Raw genomic sequence first — 20917 nt, 5'->3', positions numbered from 1 at the left:
GAAGTCAGAGAAGCTATCCACTGACTTAAGAGCTTTGGATCAGGCCCTGGGTCACAATTCCCTCTTCCAGCCAGGCCCCAGATTGTTTCAGAATTCACCTGCTCTTCAGTTCTAACTGGAGTCATCATCGGCAGAGATAGCCCAGCAAGTAGTTGCCAAGCAAGTAGTCTGGGGGGGAGGGATAGCTCAGTGGTTTGAGCATTGGCCTGCTAAACCCAGGGTTGTGAATTTAATCCTTGAGGGGGCCGTTTGGGATCTAGGGCAAAAATTGGGGATTGGTCCTGCTTTGAGCAGGGGGTTGGACTAGATGACCTCCTGAGGTCCCTTCCAACCCTGATATTCTATGATTCTAAGACATTTGTCAGCCCAGGAGGGGTGTGAATAGCAGACGGAATACTAACCAAGAGAGTTCCTGTTTTCTTTGGTTTTTTTTGCAAATATTCCCCACAACAATAAAAAAGGAAGCCCTTGCCCGCTTACAAATCAATCAGAAAAACATCCTAACTCCCTTCGGAGGCATGAGCAGTTTTCTGGACTCTGACTGCTGGGAATTTAGTGGGAAAGGTGCAACCAGCTGGAGAGTTCCAAGGGAACAACCAAAAGATTAAATTTCCAGAGAAATATACTTTGTCTTTACAAGCGCCAGGCAACACGCTATGGAGCAACAGACTCAATCTCCCCACAATCGCACATGTAACATCCTGTCTCAGATGGCAGCTAATACCCAGTATTCTGTTTGCTAGCCCAGGGCAGCTAAGATACTCGTATCACATTTTGGGTTAAAAAACCAAACCAAACCAAATAAGAGGCTCTCAGAGCATCAGTAATTTGTTCTCTCTCCAGCTCCTGGATACACAAGAGAGTCAACTCCACTCCTCGGGTGTCATCTTGCCCACTTGAGGTGAGTCAGACTAACTGAGTAACTTTCACTTAGTCGGCACTAAAGAACAACACCTGACAATGGCAGTCAGTTGAAAATATGCACACATTGCTTGGCATCAGGGAAGGCAAAGTTCCACTCTTAGCATATGTGGAGTGGGGGAGGTTTTGCATGATCGGATTTTGTGAACAAGGAGGAAGATACTGGCTCATAGAGGTCTGTCTGGGTATATTTGCTGGCAGCCCTGTAAACTACGCACAAGTGACTGGCTTTCAGGCAAGTCTCCTTCACCAAAGGCTCTGCAATAAAGACTTGGCAGTGGGATTCCTGGTGGCATTCTTTATTTAAAAACACAGGTCTACACAGGGCGATCTAACGATCTCCTTCCAGCACAGAAACGTCAATAGATTAAACACTCCCTGGATGCCTTTTAGTTCCAACTAGGTGTACCCAGTTTATTTACATCTCACAAATTACGAGTTACAAACAACGTTCATCAGAAGGTGACACATCACGATAGTGCTTGGTGCTCCTGGCAGCAGCAGGACACGAGAAATAGTCAAAGTGTGCTTCAGAAACAGAGGGAATTTGCCCCATTTTTACCCTGGGACCGCCTTTTATAGATACACCCCTTCATCACACTCTGAGGAGAACCAGAAAATTCATGTCCCAGATCAGAGGTTTGCAGAACATGTTGCTTTTACTAAATCAAGCATTCCGCAGGGCAGGGCAGAGCCCCAGCTCCAATCAGAATAGAGCTGGTCATGGCTCTGAGATTAATACAGGAAAGAAGGTGATTTGCTTTTTTTAGAGAAACACACAGCTTATTAATTATCCTTGGCTCTCAGCTAAGCACATGGATGCAGCATATTTAAATTGCAAGGTCTTTGGGGCAGGCCTGGTCTGTATTTTGAATAGAACTAAGCACCAAATTCATTACAGCTGGTGGGAAAATGGGATGAAAGTTTTGTGGACATTTCATCCCAGTGGTTTTCATTTAAATTTGAATTTGGAAATTTTCAGACCAGTTCTTCAATTAACAATAATTGGGCCGATTCCCCGCCTTGGCATCTGGGAACTCAACACTGGCCCAGGGTGCTAAAGCAGCTCTGGTGGAAGGTGCAGAGGACTAGCAGGGGCGGTACCAGCTCATGGGAGGCCCGCTTACATATATTTCCAAGTATTTATATAGTGCCCATCACCATGGTAACTGGGCGCCTGCTCCTGGTTACAAAGCTGAAACTAAGACACAGTAAGGGACTGAAGGCTGCATGACCGGCCAGATGGCAAGGGTGCTCAGCCACAGCCCCCGCAGCACGGCTCCATCCCAGTGCTCTCTCTGGCAGGCAATTAGGCACTAGGACTGGACACAGGCATGTGGGAACAGTAGCTGGGACGCAATGGTGCAGATCTCGAGGTGGGAGAAGGAAGGGTTTGCAGCGGGCAGCACGCACTCCCCCGGGTATGCTCCTCCCGCTAATCCACACCATTCTCACATTACGAGAACCAGCCACCACAGCCCTGGGGGCTCTCTCCCATCCCTGCAGAGGACACTTTGAGCGCCGAGTCCTCTCGCAGGGACCAGGTCAGGTAGGGTTGGCTATGGGTGCTGGCATCAAAACAGTCCTGCCTTGATCTCCCCACCCCGAGGGCCCCAGATGGCTTTTCTATCACTAGCTGCTACGGCTCTAGGCTCTGCCCAGTGGCAGGGAAGCAGCAGGCGGAGAGGGGGGCGCGGGGGGAGGCTGGGGTTCCAGGGTTTCTTACTCCTCTTGTAGGAGAGGCAGGAAGCTGGTCAGGCAGCCCCTGTGCCCCCCACCCCAGGTCCTGGTCCCACGCCGACTATAGCGGTGCTGCGCCCCGGGGCAGCTTGGCCTCACGTGTAATTGCCGGGGCCGCCCAGAGGAATCACGAAGACGGAGATGTCGTCTCCAGAACCCAGCTTGTCGTTGGCCAGCCGCCAGCCTCGCTCCTTCAGCACCCCCCTGGACCTCACCACCAGCTCACAGGCCGCCATGGTGTACCTGCAGCACCGCCGGGGACAGCCAACAGTGGCAGCCAGTCAGCAGCAAAGGCTCCCCCTGCCAGCCATTCACATTTGGGGCAGATCCCCCATCCTAGAGCCCCCTACTGAGGCTGACTGTACGCCCTGATGAGAAAGGGGACGGCTGCGGGGGGCGAGGGGGGGTGGGTCAAGCTCTATGGCAGAGGAGGGAGGAATACACTGCTCTCAGATGACCCCTCCTGCCCGCTCCTGTGCGCTGTGGGAAGCAGCATTCAGGGCCCCCCCCCCCAGGACACATGGCGGGGACACATGGCTGTGACCCGGTGCCTTTGAGGAGAGACAGCGGCAGGCTGTGGGAACTGTAGCCCGAAAGGGAATGATGGCGGCAAGCCGGGAGCGCTGGGCGTTTGGGACTGCCGGGCCCCGCGCCGCACTGCAGCCATCCCGCCCTCGCCTTCACTCCCGGGACAATACGCCCGGCCCCCTCGACTCACCTGCAGGGGTCGTTCGGCTCGTAGCCCATCAGCACTTCCGTGACCACGTCAGCCACCTCCCGGTCACTGGTCACGTCCCAGAGCCCGTCGGTGGCCAGGACCAGCACGTCGTCAGGGCAGTGTTCATACTGCGTCAGGTCGTAAACTCTGACCTGGCGAGAGACAGGGGCTCAGCGCAAACACCAGCCACTTGCTACTGCTCTTCAGAAAGGGCCTGTCCAGCTCCTGCCCTGCCCTGTGTCACAGCACCATGCCCTGGCCCATCTCCTCCAGCCAGCACACAGGGATCCCCAGGGTTCCCATCTCGCTGTCGCTTTCAGAGTCATCTCCCTGTCCCAGCTGGGCTCAGAAGGGCAGAGAGGAGGCAGAAGGGAGACCAAGCAAAGCATTGTCCTGCACACCCAGACAGGTGGCCCAGCTCCCCCTCTGTCCAGCAGGGACGGCAGCCCTGCCCTGCCTCACGGGGGGATAACGGACCTAAATGCTGCAAGGCGCTCAGCTACCCTGATGATGGGGGCCTAAGGCCTCAGGCAGACAGCTGGGCCCGGGGGCAATGGCAGAGCTGCATGATGGGCCCAGCACTGGACTAACCGGGGCTGCGTAAGGGCAGGACAGAGGTGCCGCGGCAGAGCTCACGCGGTGCCAGTCCACGTGACCCTATCGCTAAAAGCCCCTCCCTGAGGTGAGCACTGAATTCGCTCACGTTACCTAGCACCGGCCACTGATGGTAACTCTGGGGAGGAGGACAGCGGGCCAGGCAAACTCACCTCAGGGACACAGGAGAGGAAAGGCTTGATGTAGATATTGGAGTTGTACACCTTGAGGTCGTGGTCTCCTAAGCCCCGCGTGACCCCAATTGTCGCCATCACCCGTGCCTGGCGGGAAAGCAAATCAAACAGCTTCACTGTCTGCTCCCCCTTGGCGCCAGGGAAATACACGCACAGTGGGTGCTGCAGTCAGTGCATCTGCAGGGGGCCTGAGTGGGCCCTTGGGCTCACTGGAGAAAACAGGGCTGGAATTTAAACCTTCAGAGACAGAAATCCCCTCACAACCCACCCGCCGACAGAAGTCAGACAAGAAGAGTCCCCCCAAACCACTGCAGACTCTAATGTCCCAGCTCCATGCCTGGATTTCTATGACCCCTCTAAACTCCTGGCCTCCCTGTTCAATGGGGATTGTGTCTGTATGACATCCTGTACCCCATGTTCACCACTTTTATATGGCTATGATGTATTTCATATAAAGTTGGCCTTGTGAGCTATCATTTGAAAACTCATAATCTACTGAACATCATTGTCCTGTTAAAATGTGTGTAACAACAGTGTTGTAAAGCTATGAGATTTTACTATATGTTTGTTACTGAAATATGTTGTAATTCTGGGGAATGCCTACAGACTAGCTCCTCAGAGACAACAAAGGACTGGCCACAGTTGTTAGAAAATTATTAACTGCTGAAAGAACCTTCCACCAGTAATGGAGACTGTACATAAGGAATTTACAGGTCATCTCCAAGACGGCTCAAACTTCACATACACAGAAGGTGTAGGCAAGAAATTTAAAATTCACCTAAAAGACATTTCAAGTTTCATGTGCACAGGGGACTGTTTTGTCTACCCCCCCCGCTGGGGGTAATCCTCAAAGAGGGGAAAAAGGAATAAGAATGGAGAACTCACAACACACAAATTACCTCTCCTCCCCCATCTCTACTCAAGGCAGTAAGATCGCTTAAAAGACAAATGTGCATCATTGAACTGGGGGGAGTGGTCCTGGCCTGGAGGTTTTCCAGCCAGTCCAGACTGCTGAAAGCTTTTGGGCAAGATAAACCTTTTTGCTTTTAATCCTATTAGCCTTGGTAATATTTAGGAATTAGCTTGCATGTTTATCTTTTTATTTCTTTTGTAACCAACTCTGACTTTAATGCCTTATCACTTGTAAATCACTTAAAATCTATCTTCCTCTAGTTAATAAACTTGTTTTATTGTTTTATCTAAACCAGTGTGTTTGATTGAAGTGTTTGGGAAATCTCTACTCAGGACAACAGGACTGGTGCATATTCATTACCCATTGTTGGAATGATGGACTAATTATGAGCTTGTACAGTCCAGTGGGCTACTGGACAGTACAAGATGCACATTTCTGGGGTGCATGGCTGGGACTGAGAAAGATGCGGATTTCACCCTGTATCTAGTCATGGCTGGCTGAGAGAGCATTCATGTATTCAGCTGGGAGAGACTTTACATGGCAGTGGCTGGGAGCGAGCAGAGCCGGGAGGGGTGGCTGTTCGGACAGTAAAGCAGTGTAAAAGGCATCCCAGGCTGGAGAGCTAAGGGGACACAGCAGTCCAGGTTGTACCCTGGGGAATGTCACAGTCTGTAGCTCACATCTGCAGTTCCTGGGCACTTTACCTTTTTACCTTCTCCGTAGATAAGCGGAAACTTCAGGTCGTCCTCTTCTATCCTTTTATAGGCCCTAGTTACAAACAGGGAGATCACAGAATCATAGAATCATAGAATATCAGGGTTGGAAGGGACCCCAGAAGGTCATCTAGTCCAACCCCCTGCTCGAAGCAGGACCAATTCCCAGTTAAATCATCCCAGCCAGGGCTTTGTCAAGCCTGACCTTAAAAACCTCTAAGGAAGGAGATTCTACCACCTCCCTAGGTAACGCATTCCAGTGTTTCACCACCCTCTTAGTGAAAAAGTTTTTCCTAATATCCAATCTAAACCTCCCCCATTGCAACTTGAGACCATTACTCCTCGTTCTGTCATCTGCTACCATTGAGAACAGTCTAGAGCCATCCTCTTTGGAACCCCCTTTCAGGTAGTTGAAAGCAGCTATCAAATCCCCTGGAGATGACCAGGTAAAGCTTACCAGCAGCACCTGGGCTGTTTTCAACAGAGCAGCTTGTGCCCATCAGACACTCAGTCCCTGCCTATGCTAGAAAATCTGCTGGCGGCTGCCAACAGGTGCAGCTGAACCCACCCACAGGGGCAGGAGGGTCTAAGCAGCTAAGTCACCAGGCTGGCACAAAGCGTAACAAGCAGGTCAGTGGCCTTACCAGCCATTCATGTTCTGGTCTCTGTACAGCATCTTCTTCCCCAGCTCCTTGTGCTGAATTCTCCGTGGAAACTCGAGGTGCGTGAACTCATTCCCCAGCAGCTCAGGTCTCAAAAACCCCTAAGGGGAGAAAACAGCAGATTCAGCCACAAAACCCAGCAGTGCCTGATGCATGTGAACAAGAGACACAGCCTGTGCCCCAGGCACTCAGCAGGGGCTATGCTGGAGCGGGAGCCCACAGTGCATCGTTCCCCAGCTCATTAAGACACCGGGCTTCGAGAGTGAAGGCAAACGTCCAGGCTGGGCTCCTGGGCATGCCAAACCCTTCTGCACACCGCAGCAAGGTGTGCTGGTCCCAAGGCAACACAGCTTGGGTGCCAACAGCCCTTTCTCCAGCTGCGCTGCCCTGTCTGATGAAAGTCTGACTGACGTCTGATGGCTTCCAATAAGCGTCCTGGAGAGGAGGGTTCTGATTTCAGTGGGCTTGGGGTTCCCTGGGTCACTCCCTGGGATACAGCGAAAGGGCCAGACACCGCAAGGAAAGGGGCTGAAATGGCTTTTATTATTGGTGACAACAGCAACACATCTCACTGTGATTGGAAAGGCTGCTGGGCAGCCATCTCCCAGCGCTGCACCGGAAAGCCCCAGTTCCACGTGACACCAGAGCGCCTCCATGTAGTTCTGGGCACAAATGCCCCTCATGATGTCAACGGGGGCTTTTGCCCATGCTGATCTGGAAAGGGCTTTGCAATAACTGACCCAGAGGATCTGGCTGAAATATGCAAGAGAGAGAATTCAGGGGGAGGCTGAAATACACCCGGGTCTGGTTCAGGTACCCAGAGGTTACCCGTGGGTTGCAATGGCGAGGCGGAGTAGGGCAAGAGACTATCACTCCACCAGCCTGAAATCGGAACTAGCAGAGACGAGAGAGGGGCATCGGGTACAGACAGCAAACACTGGCCCAACTCAGCAACCTGCACCCGGGGCTCAGAGATGGCAAGTGAAAAGCAACAGGGAGTGACTTCTCTTCTCTCAGCAGGAGCCTCCGTGCCATGGTTAATGCCATGGCCTCTGCCAACCCTCCTGTTCATTTGCCCAGACACAAGAGGAAACGCTGGGACTTAGACACTGAACTAGCCTCTGTGGGCGGTGCCACTGTCAACAATGTCCCATCATTACTGAGTATTTCCTTGGACGTTTAAACACCGCCCACGTGAAGGTTCCCAACTGTTTCATTCTGCAAAGAGGGGGATCCCCTCAAGCACCCAATTCCCTTCCCACCCCCCAGAACCTTTAGTCCTACATTTCTCCATGGGTCCGGGATGGTCCCTGGACCACAGAGTGAGAACCACTGCTCTAAACAAAGCCAATTTCCCCCTAGCAGACCCCTAGCCAATGAGTTGGCTGCCCAAGCTTACATGGGAATCTTCTGCGTCAGCCCAGCCCTGAACCCACAGCAGAGGGGCAGGGCACGTTAACGTGCAGTTATCGCATTGCACCACAGAGTTCAGGGATAAGAGAGACCCGTGCCGAGATGCAGGGAGGGACACGGGCTGGGGGGATTCTAACAATGTTAGCAAATGCCAAATGACTTAGCAGAGGAAAAGATGAGAGCAGGAGGTGAGGGAATCCAGTGCAGAGCTGCAGACAATCTCTGCTGGAAGGAAGGCTCTTCCCAGGGGCTGTGTGTTCTATCTACAGGAACAGAAGTCAAACCGTGAAATAAATGCCCTCCATTTAACTTGTGTCATGGTTACAGCAGTTTCCTGCATTCTTATTAGGACACAAGGCCTACAAAAGGGCTCTGGCTGAAATCAATTCACCCCAGCCCATGGGGCAAATCTAGGGTTGATTTTCTGACTGCTCAGGTTTCCTGCCACAGCCAGTTGGAGAGACTACACTGCTGGGTGCAATTTCCTCCTTTCCAGGGCTGTTTGAAAACAGAGCTGAGGATAGGAAACCTCTTGGGGTTTTTCCAAGGTATAGTTTGAGCCAGGAGACATGTCCAGCAAAACCTCAGCTAACTCTCATGTCACCTTCTCCCTCCCACTCTCTGTGGGGGCATTTCTTTACAACCCTATCAAGTTTCATTTTACAGCAGGGTGATTTTTCCAAGGCAAACTGGAGAGAGAAGCTTTCAGGAACCACAAGAGCGATGCTCAGACTTGATCTGTTTTCCTAGTGCTGTGGCAGGCACCGGGGCGCAGAATCAAGACTTGGCATTAGCACAGTCTCCCATCACCTGCTCCCCTAGAGGAGAACAATGGGGCCTGGGAACATGATGGGCAAAGGGAGGGGCAACGTGTACCGACCAGGAGACGGCTGCTTTCACGGGGAACCAGACAACACTAAATAAATATCAGAGAGGCCTCGCCCTTCCCACCACTCGCCTCGGGCACGGCACATGGTCCATCTTATGCATTGGCTCCGTGCTGGCACGAGGAGCCAGATCGCCAGCTCTGGGGAGCACTGCCCTCTCTATGCCCAGCGTGAACACAGAACAAGCCATGGAAAGGCACGCACTCCCCACGCTGGCCTGCTCGGACCTAAGGGCGAGAGGGAGTTCAGTCTCCATGGCCCGTTCAGCCCTCGGCCTCTCTGTTGAGGCTACTACACGAGAGGTTTGTCTGCACAAGAGGGAACAGGCGGAGACCACTGACTTGCTCCCAGGGGTCCCCGGACAGCTCTGAGTCAGCTTAACTGCCAACCTGGCCTGGACCCAGTGCCCTAGAGGGTAAACACCTCACATGCCATTCCCCAACCCCCGAGACAGTCCGACGTGGGGCTGGATCGGAACTAACGAGGCCCCACTTCTCATTCCCAACCCCCCATCCAGGCCCCGTCAAACTGCACCTATTTCACAATCTGGGGCAGATGGAAACCGCTGCTGATTCACCTGCGGGGTTGTATTTAGCGAACAAACCGCACAAGTGATCTCAGTGAGGCTTTTCCCAGCAGCACAACTGCCCGGAGAGCTGCCCGGCTCATTGGTTTACAGACCCAGAAGCTCAGCGGTGGGGAAGGCGGGTTAGAAGGAATCCGATGAGAAGAAAGTTCTTTCTTACTAAAACCTGTAGCCTCTGCCTCTCTGTTTCGGGAGTAAATTCCCTGGACATTGGGATGATTTCCCCGTTACGGATGATAATGGCCCTGCAATGAAATACGGAAGGATGAGATTAGTGAGAAAGGGAAAGCGGCTGCTCTCATTTCACAGCTACGGGAAGAACATTGCTGTGGGCTCCCTCCAGATCTGCCGGAGGCTCCTGGTTTATTTACTACACAGCACACCTTTGAGGAGCGGGGCATCTCACACTGTCCATTTGCCATTGGGTATTTTTGTATCTGCTGTTCAGATTCCACCAGCCCTGAGCTGAAGAATCACTTGCTGGCTACACAACTGCGATTCCCCCGAAGCTGCTATTGGGAGAGCCAGGCATGGGGGACGCAGTCTGCCTCAGGAAGACCATAGAGGTCAAAATATAAAAAGTAGAAAGCGGGACAGAGAAAATAATCTAGGTGGAAAGTGGAGCAGAGAGAAAAATGAGTGGAGGTTGGCTGTGTGAACAGGATCTGCGTTAAGGTCACAGAGGCATCGTGAACAGGAGAGCGGGACAGGGAACATGCAGAACCCCTTGGCCGTTCACAGACAGGGTGCGCAGGAAATATTATCCTGTGTCACTGGTTCACTGCCAGCGCGGTGCAAGGCAGGATGGGTTGTTCAGCGGATATGTAAAAAAAGCTGCTCACGGCACTTGGCTAGAGGTTACCAAGTGCAGCCAAGGTCCTTGGGTGTCTGTGGCCTGGCTGGATCTCTGGCTTTCGCTGCTCTCTGTGGCAGCGGGGTCTCCTCCACACACTGTGCGACTGCTGCAGGCACCCCTGGGGCCCGCTCGGTGTTTGCTTCCCTGACCAGAGGTAAAGCAGAGACCCTGACTCGGCTGCCGCCGTCTCTCGGGAAGGATCCCAGCGTCGCCGGCCAATGAATGAGAAGCGGCTGGTCGACATTACGGGGCCGGACAGTGGCTGTGTGGGAACGGCGCTCACTTATGCAGCAGGTTCTAGCTCCTGTGCACGCTCCGAGCCACAGCCACTGATCAGCCACCTCACAGTCCTTGTGCTCCCCCGCCTGGTTGTATCCACCTGTTGGCTCAGTTAGACTGCAAGCTCCTTAGGGGAAGGACTGTCCTTTCGCTACATGTGAGCACTCAGTCCCTAGCACGATGGGGCTCGACCCCCGACTGGGGCTTCCCTCGCTTCTGCAACAGAAGCGGCACCAAGAACCACCCCCAGCCATTGCCCAGTGAAGCCAGCGTTATACTAGTGCCTGGGCAGAGGGCAGGGACGGCTGCAGGAGAGAGAGATGGGCTCTACTCTGCCTCGTGCCTCCCCAGCAGGACCCTTAACTGACTTCCCCCGGTGCGGCTGCCTCTGTTCCTGGCCAGGAAGAACACAGCCCACTTCTCGGCTGGCAGGGTGAGTCTGCAGCTCCAGCAGCTGTGTGCGCGTGGGGGGAATTCCTCGTTTAACCGAGCCCCATGGACACAGCTGAGCGTGGGAGCCCAGAGCGGCATGTTAGGTCAGTTACCAGAAGCCACACTCCAACAGGGACACAAGAGATGGGGGGTCTTCCAGCCTAGCTGGGTCTCACCATCTGGGTCACTTTGCCCAGACCCACGCGTGGGACAGCGGCTGGCAGCATGGGGAGGAGCTCATGAGAGGCCTGCGGAGGCCACTAGAAGCTGGTGGAGATGAAACCGATGCCTGCTCTCTCCAGCTACCCGTGGCCGTGACAGAAGATACTTCCTCCATTTGGCTCGGAGCATCTTCCATGCAACACACTGCAGCGCAGGCCTCTACAGCAAGGCAGGGCTCACACTGACGACAGTCACAGCCTGGCCTACTCCTCCGCCTTGGTGCATTTCCTAGCCGGTGGCCAACGGAGAGCTTCAAAGACACTCTCCAGACGGGTGGCTCCGCCTCCCCCCAGCTTCATCAGCCGGGAGCGCCACGCACACCCTCATTCCATTTGCTCCTACGGCGGCTCAGCTGGGAGTGCAACACCACTCCACAGGGCACCAAGTTCACACCCCCGACCTCCAACCAACACGTTCTACCAACACCCACATTTGCGGGGGTGACATTTATGCAAGGGGCTAAAATTTTCAAAAGTGCCTAAGTGATTGAGGTGCCTAAATTCCATTGGTTTCCACTAGTACTTAAGCACCTAAGTCACATAGGTGACTTTGTAAATAAGAGTTAGATTGCAAGTGCCTAAGGGCTTATTACACACAGGTTTTGAACCACTTAACTATCACCCCCCACCCCTCCCAACAACCAAAATAGTTACATGGGTACAAAAAGTGCATGCACCCCTGGGCTCTGACACACAGGGCTCATCTACACTGCAATACAATACGCATGGCACAGCCGCGGCTGGGCTGGCTCGGGCAGTGGGGCTGCTGGGGATCAGGCTGGACTCCGGGCTCCGAGACCCCACAACAAGGGTGGTGTCAGAGCCTGGGGTCCAGCCTGACCCCCAACGGCCACGCGGCGAGTTTTAGCCTCTGGGCTCGGAGACTCTGTGTTGCCAGTTTTTCCTTGTAGTGGAGGTACATCCCCCCCCAGGGGGATTTTCACGCCCCTACAGCCAGCTACGGAGTGAAATGCAAGTCAGGCCGGGAGTCCGATTGAGAACAATACGTGGAGCACACAGCAGAAAGGTCTGTTAGGAAATATTGCTCGGGGAAGAGAGGAGCTCACTGCAGTGGGGTCCCCACTCCGTCCCGTCTTTAATCACACACAAGATACTGCCAAGGAAGGTGTCTGGAGCTTAAGGAATCAAACCCCGAGCTAAAGGAGGCAATTCTGCACTACCCGAGTGCCCCGGGCCAATGGGCGGACAGCAGCATTCATTCTTCAGGGCTTACTCTGCTGCTCTGAACGCCACCATTACCCACAGCTCTGGACAGCGTGCGATTGAAGCACCCCTGTGAAAGTGCACAAACCTGCAGTTTACAGCTGTGTGTGGAGGCATGCAGGGCAGCACCCTCACCAGCCCCAGCCCCAGGCTTCGGGATCCACACCTGACCAGTAGCTGCGATGAGGCGGGTTTCTCCGGGGCTGCCACATGCCTTCACCAAGCTCCTTTTTTTTTTTACGGGCACGTTTATTTCCTCGATCAGTCAGTGACTGGGTTCTGGAGGGGGGGTCAGACCCATTTCCAGCGGGCAGCAAAGGAGTCTCAGCCCATAGTCACACTGTGACTGCAGCTGCCATGCCCCGGCCAGGGGAGGGAGCCCTGGGCCAGACACTGGCCCCTGTACACACTCGTTCTCTCCTACCTACTGTCACCTGCGTTTGCCACGTAGACTTTCCCCAGGAGGTAAACCACAGCTAGGACGCAGCAGCCTCCCGCCACGAGCCGGGTCGTCTGCTCCCGCTCAATCTGCTCGTCCTGAGGAGACAGACAGCAAGACGGACCCACAGATGGAGGCAGCTCAAAGATGCCGAGAGGTCAGCAGGGCTCTTCTAGGCGGGCTGCTGAACCAGACAGCGGGTGGGAAATACCCGTACACATGGAGCAGGGGTTACCACTGCAACTGGCCCTCCAGCATGCCCTCCGCTGGGCAAGGGCCCCCCCAGCGCCAAGCCGCCCTCCCCCGTATGCTGGTGGCTCTACGGCCTGAACACCCTTGCTGTTCTGTCATGTCTCTTTGGTTAATTCCTCATTCTGCCCTCTCAGCCTCCTGACCCTGGGAAATGAGTGTCCTGTCCCCTCCCTACCCCAACCTCTGCTCTGCCACAGCCAGGAGCAGCAGCGAGAGGGTTAACGCCAGATCCTCCTCTCCCTTAGCGATTGCACCCTCATTCACCTGGCTGGGCACCACTGCCAGCCCTGTGCCTGCTGCTGGGTGCGCGAGGTCAGTCCTGCCTGCCCCACACGCACACGGGACACTTGTCACTGCACCTGGGGCCCCTGTCGAGGCAAAATAAAGTGCCTGGCAGGCCAAGGCACTGGCCGAGCTCTCAGCACCAGCGGGGGTTAGCAAAGACAGGGTCAGGCTCCTGAGTCCAGAGACTGCAGCAAGCCAAGCACATGCCCCAGCAGACCAAAATAGCCCTCTGCTGTCCTGTCAGCATGCTGGTTACTAAAGGAAATGAGCGTACATTCCAGCTGGAACGCAGCTGCCCAGCCAGGGCCAGGGCACATCCCCTTGCCTGATCCCAGGGGCTCCAGCCAGCCGGCACTGGACACAAGACACCTGGGTTCCCCCGTGGCTCTCCCGGGGGCAGGCTGGGGAGAGAGGAGTCCTGCAGAGAGTGGCTTCCCTCAGCCTGCTGGGGGCTTGGGAAAGCAGCAGCAAAGAAAAAACAGCCCAGGAGCTGCTTGTGCAGAGCCCCCCTCCTTCTCCCCCTCCTCCTGCTCCCTTGGGTGCCGTGAGGCAGTCTCCGTGTGAGAAAAATGACACATCAGCCTCCCTCCCGCCGCGGGCCTCAATGCTTCCTGTTGCTAATGGTGACGAACAGGACGTGGCGTGGCGTGGTGGGAGCTGATCTCACGTGGCACAACCCCTGAGCAGAGCACCTCCAGTAAGGGGGTGCCAATCTGCACCCAGTGCAGGCTGCGGGGGAGGAGGCCAGGCTTGGGGAGAGCAAGGAACGCTCGGAGGGAACTTTCCTCCTCCCTGTTGTAACTGTGGATGCGCTCATTAGCCCCAGACACGCCTAATCCTTTCTGGCATCCTGCTGAGCTCCTGGCTTCGGTGATCTGTGTGGCAGTGAGTTCCACAGGTTAACCGTGCCATGTATGTTGTGGGGAGGAGAGGTTGACAGGCCTTTCCTCCTCTGACAGTTCTCTACCCAACTCCTCCCCTTCCACCTCCTGCTCTGGGACTGCACACTCCCCCAGCTCGCTCACCATCCGCTTGAAGGCGTTCTCGATCGCACCAATCACCAGGCTTTCACAAGAGACTGCCTTCTCCAGGTGGAATCGGGGCAGGGCATCGTTGGGGAGCTCTGCATCTGCTTCTGCAAGGGGGGCCCGGTTCCGCTCAGCCGGGAGCCCCCGGGAATCGCTCGGAAGGCAGAGTGGGGGAGGGGAAGAGTCCTGTAGGATATCCACCAGGTCCCTGAGCTGGTCACAGATGTGAAGGTGAAGCAGCTTGGATGCCATGACAGCGGCACCACTGCCAGCGTGGCCGTCAAACAAGCCCCAGTAGTGGAAGCAAAGGCCCTCCCTGCCCTGTTGGGAGAAACGGGACGGTTAAGGGAATTCCCCTGGGAGTAAAACCAGGGGGAAGAGAGGGTGGGCCCAGCTGAGCAGGGAGGTTAGTGTCACCGGGCTGGGCTTGGCTTGCCCAGGGCACCGATCCCAGGACGGAAGGCCTGTTGGCCCTCAGTGTCAGTTCTAATCTGGCCCACGAGGGGACTGACCAAGCTGGCTGCTCAGTGACTTGGGCCAGATCGATTAATTGGTGGCTTCAGGGCAGTTCCCTGACACAGGCGGCCCCTTCCCCTAGGTGGCAGGTTCCGCAGTGAGGCCAAGCACTGAATGGACTGAAATCCAATCGCACCCCAGAGGGGCCCAGGCCAGCGTGACCTCCCCTGTCCGTACACGCAGCGGATGGAATTTTGCATGTGTGTTTCCAAAGCCATTTTGCCTGGACCATGGCAGGAGCAGGGCGTGGAGCAAAGAGAGTCAGCATGAGAATTACAGGAAGGGTCCCTGCCAGGGTCCTGGCCTCCATGGTTTACACTGCTCACCCCCTCCGCTTCCCCTGTGCATCCCTTGGGAGCTGGGTTACACCTCGGACTGCATCGCCTGTCCACCAGCACCACCTCACAGCAGGCTTGATCCTCATTGTGCTGGCTCTTCCCAGCATTTATCACCCTAGGGGGACAGAAAGAGATGAAAGAGACAATGATTTGGGGTGAACGCTCCATTTATCAGTGGATTTCACTCTGTGACTGCAGAGAGACACGGCAAGCGCCAGCCAGTCCTTCACTCGCCCTGGTTTACAGCATGCAGAGAACAACTGCCCACCGAGACCAGCTAGCTCACGTGGCAGGCTGTTCCTTCCTCACAAAGCTTCTGACTCAGAACCTGCTAAAGCCTCGGTTGCAGTCGTGCAAGATACACATACCAAATCTTGCAGCCACAGGTCCTCCGCTAATGGGTGAGGTCACGTTCCAGTATGTGCCAAAATCCTCAGTGCCCCACAGAAAGCCTGGTTTGCTTAAGCAGAAGTGGGCAGGCAAGATGTACCAGCAGAAACTTTTGCAAACAGAGTGACATTAACTAATCAATCCCCCCTTGCTAAGCAAATTTCAGATCTCGATTGCAAAACCTGCTTTGTGGGAGGAAGTTGTAGATATGCAAAACAAGAAGTGCTCTTTGGGCAGCAGCTCTTCAAGTGGTTTATAGGGAAGGAATGGTGTCACATGGACAAGCAGTCAGAGCTAAACTTAAGGGTGCTTTTAACGAGTTCCTCTAATACTCTGAAAGGTTCCTACTTCTGAGAACTCAAGTGCAGGGTTTTCTATTCCCATTACCGCACTGAGCAAGTGACATTTCAAAGAGTTCAGAAGTTGGAAAGAAACCCAGAAAAACCCATCCAAGCTTTGGCTTGTTCCCATCACAAATTGTGAGCAAAAAAAGCCCAACTGTGTGTCAACAAATGAGAAAGATGGTCATTTCAGAACTCTCATAATGCCAAAGTCCGAGACAGTGACTGCTGTTTATTATAGTGAAACAGCACCACCAGGGGCCACCTCTGCAATATATCATCTTATAAAAATATCTTACCGCTTCTCCAAGATTTCCAGTAAATTTTTCCCCGCTCTTTAATTAAAGACAAATTTCTACTAGATGACAGATCTTTGCTTGTCCCTGGGGTGGTCACTTGAAGGTAGGTTTCACTGTAATACCCTACATGGAAGTGATGTTTCTGACAATATTTGTTATTGAAGGACAATCACAGAGCTGTGTGCAGCGCTGCCAGGAGAGAAAGGAAAATAGGGAGTGCTTGGAAAATCCAGGTCCAGAAAACTAGCCCTGACAGCACGTGCCACTGTGAAAAGCAGCAGAGCAAGCACCAGACCAAAGACACACTGAAATGAACCCCTGATTGTCTAAGGTCCTTGTCACAAGTAAGATACACCTCCTCCCGGCCTCTCTCCCACCTTAAGAGGAGGCCTTTGCAAAGAATTCCCCATTAAGTCTAGTTTTTACCCACTTCATGGTTGGCATTTCAGAAGTCTCAGGGCTGGCTACAGGATGGAGGTGACAAAGCCAAAAAAAGGCCAGGCTGCGGGAGGGTCCCTTGTGCCCCTCCCAAGGAGCTGAAGTGACTTGACTGGCCTCACATCTCTGGAAATGGGCCAGGTAATACAGCCAAGTTAGCTTAGGGGGCCTCTCCTGCTCCCAACGAGCATGTCAGGAGCAGGTCTTTAAAGAGGAAGTGTGAAGCTGCCTCTTCCCAGGAGCAAGGTTCAAGTCCCTGCTCCTCTGTGATCTTGGGAAGCTCAGGGGCTCTGAGCCTCAGTTCCCCATCTGTGAAAAGGATAGTGTGAGCTACATCCAGAAAACACGTGAAAGATTGTGAGGCACTTGGATATCGCAATAGCAGGGGTATATATCCAGCCGACGGAAGGGCAAAACAAAAGCCCAAACAGCACAGCCTGGCTCCTCTCAAATCTACGTTTGACTTTTCTTCGGGCCAGGTTCCAACACCCTTATTCACACTGAATAACACCGTACTCTGCGAGTCATCTCACTATGGCCAATGTGACTGCTCACCTGCAGAAAGTTAAGCTAACAGGTAAGTCTTTGTAGGTCTGGGGCTAAAGACACTATTCAGTGGGAGGGCAGCAGGCACTGGCCCATCAGGTTTGCTGCCCTGCAGAAGGTATTTGTTTCACCTACGCAGGTACACAGGTAAGCCAATAATAATCCATTTAAAAGGAAAATATAACTTGTGCCTTCCAGGACCGGCACCAAATGGAACCAGAGTCAGCACTTGACCCTTGGCCAACTAGATGATGATACTTACAGCAGACATTATCTCAGGGCTGAGCCCCAGTAACCTTTGCTGCCCTGCAGGGACAGGGTGTCAAAAGACCTTAGGGAACCTCCGTGGACTGGTGATGGAATGAGAACAAACAGAGCTTCCCTTTAGTTATACCACAGGTTCGAAACTGCAGGGGAGGAAAGGAAAGTGGACAGACATCTCTAAGGCAGTACGGACCTCTGCCTTACTCCAGCTCAGCTAATACAAAAAACACTGCTAAAAATGAAACTCCCACGTTGTAGACTCTCTGGGAGAGGCATCTCCTTTTCATTCTGTGAGCACAGACCCCCAGCACTATGGGGCCTGTCGGCAGTATGGCAATTGTACCACCGAATGATGTGCAGCCACTCATTGTACAGTTTACACACCAGGGCTCTAGAAATATAAAATCCTCCGGTTAACGGCAGGAGGGAAGCTGGCCACAACACAGTTGTGATCCTGCAAACAGGCTTCCCTGTTCACTCGTGTTTCTGCGCTCAGACTCACTTCACTCACCGATTACTCATGTGCCTAAGTGTCTGCAGCTTCTGCAGAACGGTGCCTCCAGCTAAATGTCTGGCTCTGACCTGCGACAGGCTCTGGAGATGCTAAGCACCACACAGTGACTGCACAGAGTGGCCACGGCAGTAGATAAGCCGGGGAAGGTGAGCGCCCTCGGAGAGTTAAACACTGCTGCATGCTTGGCTCTGCTTTCCCCGTGTGGAGCAGATGGGAGCAAGGCGAAGGGCTGCTGTCTGCACAAGGCGAGACCCCTGGGGCAGGAACAAGGGAGCTATTCAGAGCCTAGGTGCTGGAACTAGGGGTGCGGCCACCCCCTGGCTTGAAGTGGATTCCATCCCATACAGGGTTTACTTTGGTTCAATGGCTCTCAGCACCCCACCATACACATAGTCCAGGCCCCCGACTCAGGGTCCCAGACTAAGTCAGGGGAACCCTCTCCCGACAGGGATCCTGCTGGGGGCGTCAGGCACCGCAGCGCCCGTAGGCTGGATACCCCACAGCGCCTGGGTCCCGTCCCGGTGGCAGCGCCCTGGGCAAACCACCACCCGCCTCGGCCCCGGGCAGCTGCACCCACGGACATGCCCCCGCTGCGGGGCCTTCTCCCGCCATCCCCGGCCACCGAGCCCCGCAGGAGCCGGAACCTCGGCGGGTCCATCACACACGGGGTTTGCAGTTTGGTTCAATGGCTCTCGGACCCCCCGGGGGACCCCCCGCCTAGCTCCCTCCCGCGGAGCATCTCCCCGGGCAGCCCGCGCCCGGGGCCGGGCAGGGGGAGCGGAGCGCCCCGCGGTGCGTCCCGGGCACGCCGGGCGGGCAGGTCCGTGTCCCCGCCGCCCTGGGACCCGCCCCCGGCTCAGCGCCCGGCCCGGGCCCCGCGCCCCCCGGCGCCCCGCGGCTCACTCGGCGTAGCCGGTGCTCCAGGGCAGGCGGCGGCGGGTCTCCCGGGGGCTCTGCACGGCTCTGCCCGCGTGATCGCCCGCCCGCCGCAGCTCCTCGGCGCTGAGCTGCAGGAAGGCCGGTCTGGAGAAGCCGCCGCCCGCGGGCGGCCCCCGGCAGGCGCCGGGGCCGGGCGGGACCCGGGGCGGCGCAGGCGAGTCCCGCGGGGGCTGAGCGGCGGGCGCGGGGCCCGGGCCCCCCACCAGCTGCGCCACCGCCGTGCGCACCCTGCCCAGCATGCTGCCTCCGGCTGGCCGCGCCGCTGGGGCCGCCCGGCTCCGCTCCCCGCCTCCCCGCCCACGGGCTGGCCCCGCCCAGCGACCCCAGAGACCACCCCACCACCCCGCACCCCTCCACTGCCCCCTCCAGCACCCCAACCCCCCGCACCCCTTCCCTGACCCCCCTCCAGCACCCCAAACCCCCGCACCCCTTCCCTGACCGCCCTGCAGCATCCCAACCCCCCCGCACCTCTACCCCGACCCCCTGCACCCACTGCCCCTTCCTGCACCCCTTCACTGACCCCCCTCCAGCACCCCAACCCCCCCGCACCTCTTACCTGACCCCAATCCAGCACCCCAACCGCCCTGCACCCCACTGCCCCTTCCTGCACCCCTTCACTGACCCCCGTCCAGCACCCCAAAACCCCCTGCACTCCTTCACTGCCCCCTCCAGCACCCCAAACCCCCCCGCACCTCTTACCTGACCCCAATCCAGCACCCCAACCGCCCTGCACCCCACTGCCCCTTCCTGCACCCCTTCACTGCCCCCCCGCACCTCTTCCCTGACCCCCCTCCAGCATCCCAAAACCCCCTGCACTCCTTCACTGATCCCCCCTCCAGCATCCCAAAACCCCCTGCACTCCTTTCCTGACCCGCCTCCAGCATCCCAAAACCCCCTGCACTCCTTCCCTGATCCCCCTCCAGCACCCCTAAACCCCCTGCACTCCTTTCCTGACCCCCCTCCAGCACCCCAACCCCCTGCACTCCTTCACTGACCCCCCTCCAACATCCCAAAACCCCCTGCACTCCTTCACTGACCCCCCTCCAGCACCCCAAAACCCCCTGCACCCCTTTCCTGACCCCCCTCCAGCACCCCAACCCCCTGCATCCCTTCACTGACCCCCTCCAGTACCCCACACCCCCCTGCATCCCGCTGCCCCCTCCAGCACCCCCTGCACCCCTTCACTGACCCCTCCAGCACCCCAAACCTCCCTGCACAAGAGGAACAGCGACATTTGGTGTGGAGGACATTAGAAATGATGAGCTATGTTATGTCCCCTAGCCCAGTGGGTCTCCACCTTTCCAGACGACTGTACCCCTTTCAGGAATCTGATTTGTCTTGCGTACCCCAAGTTTCACCTCGCTCAAAAACAACTTGCTTACAAAACCAGACATTAAAAAAAAAAAGTGTCACAACACACTGTTACTGAAAAATGGCTTGTTTTCTCATTTGGACAATGTAATTATAAAATAAATCAAGTGGAATATAAATATTGTACTGACATTTCAGTGGACAGTATCCAGAGCAGGATAAACACGTCATTGTCTGAAATTGTAGTTTGTACTGACTTACCTAGTGCTTTTTATGTCGCCTGTTGTAAAATTAGGCCACTATCTAGATGAGTTGATGCACTCTCTGGGAGACCTCTGTGTACCCCCTGGGTACACGTACCCCTGGTTGAGAACCACTGCCCTAACCTACCCCTCAGGCAGTGCAAGGTGGCCCCTACAATATGTTGTTCACGGCTTGTTTCTTACTGCTGTAATTTACTAACCTCCAGACTCTGGCATCACAGAAACAAGTCTCCTCATAGGACCTCTTGCCTGGTTTTTCCGTGGAGCAGCATGATGAGCCAGAGCATATCCATTTCTTTTTTCCCTTTTATACAGCGTCTCCTCCCTTTACTGGTGCGCTGGTTTTCTTTTGTATTTGCATTTGCATAGAGACTAGGATGAGGTATGCTGTGTGAAAACCC

The 20917-nt window shown here is 55.3% G+C and overlaps 1 protein-coding gene across 1 annotated transcript; it reads right to left on the bottom strand.

The window, feature by feature from the left end:
- Positions 1 to 1215: 1215 nt before the first annotated feature.
- PPM1J (protein phosphatase, Mg2+/Mn2+ dependent 1J) lies at positions 1216 to 19181 on the bottom strand. Its single transcript, XM_074935953.1, has 10 exons — positions 18907 to 19181; positions 15200 to 15326; positions 14355 to 14678; positions 12778 to 12890; positions 9502 to 9586; positions 6438 to 6556; positions 5785 to 5848; positions 4147 to 4254; positions 3380 to 3531; positions 1216 to 2904 (listed from the first exon to the last, which is right to left on the bottom strand). Exons 1-10 carry the CDS (start codon positions 19179 to 19181, stop codon positions 2757 to 2759), a joined length of 1515 nt encoding a protein of 504 aa, XP_074792054.1. The 3' UTR covers positions 1216 to 2756.
- Between the last annotated feature and the right edge of the window lie 1736 nt (positions 19182 to 20917).

The sequence above is a fragment of the Natator depressus genome, chromosome 21 (assembly GCF_965152275.1).
Source record: "Natator depressus isolate rNatDep1 chromosome 21, rNatDep2.hap1, whole genome shotgun sequence".
Lineage (NCBI taxonomy): Eukaryota > Metazoa > Chordata > Testudines > Cheloniidae > Natator > Natator depressus.
Note: the sequence above shows the minus strand (reverse complement) of the source record. Positions and strands in the feature narration are given on the sequence as shown.

Coding starts and splice junctions, on each gene's coding strand:
- PPM1J (XM_074935953.1), bottom strand. CDS start 19,181: ATGCTGGGCAGGGTGCGCACGGCGGTGGCGCAGCTGGTGGGGGGCCCG. Junction 4,255..5,784: donor TCTACGGAGAAGGTAAAAAG/GTAAAGTGCCCA, acceptor CTTTCCCGCCAG/GCACGGGTGATGGCGACAAT. Junction 3,532..4,146: donor TCCTCTCCTGTGTCCCTGAG/GTGAGTTTGCCT, acceptor GTCTCTCGCCAG/GTCAGAGTTTACGACCTGAC.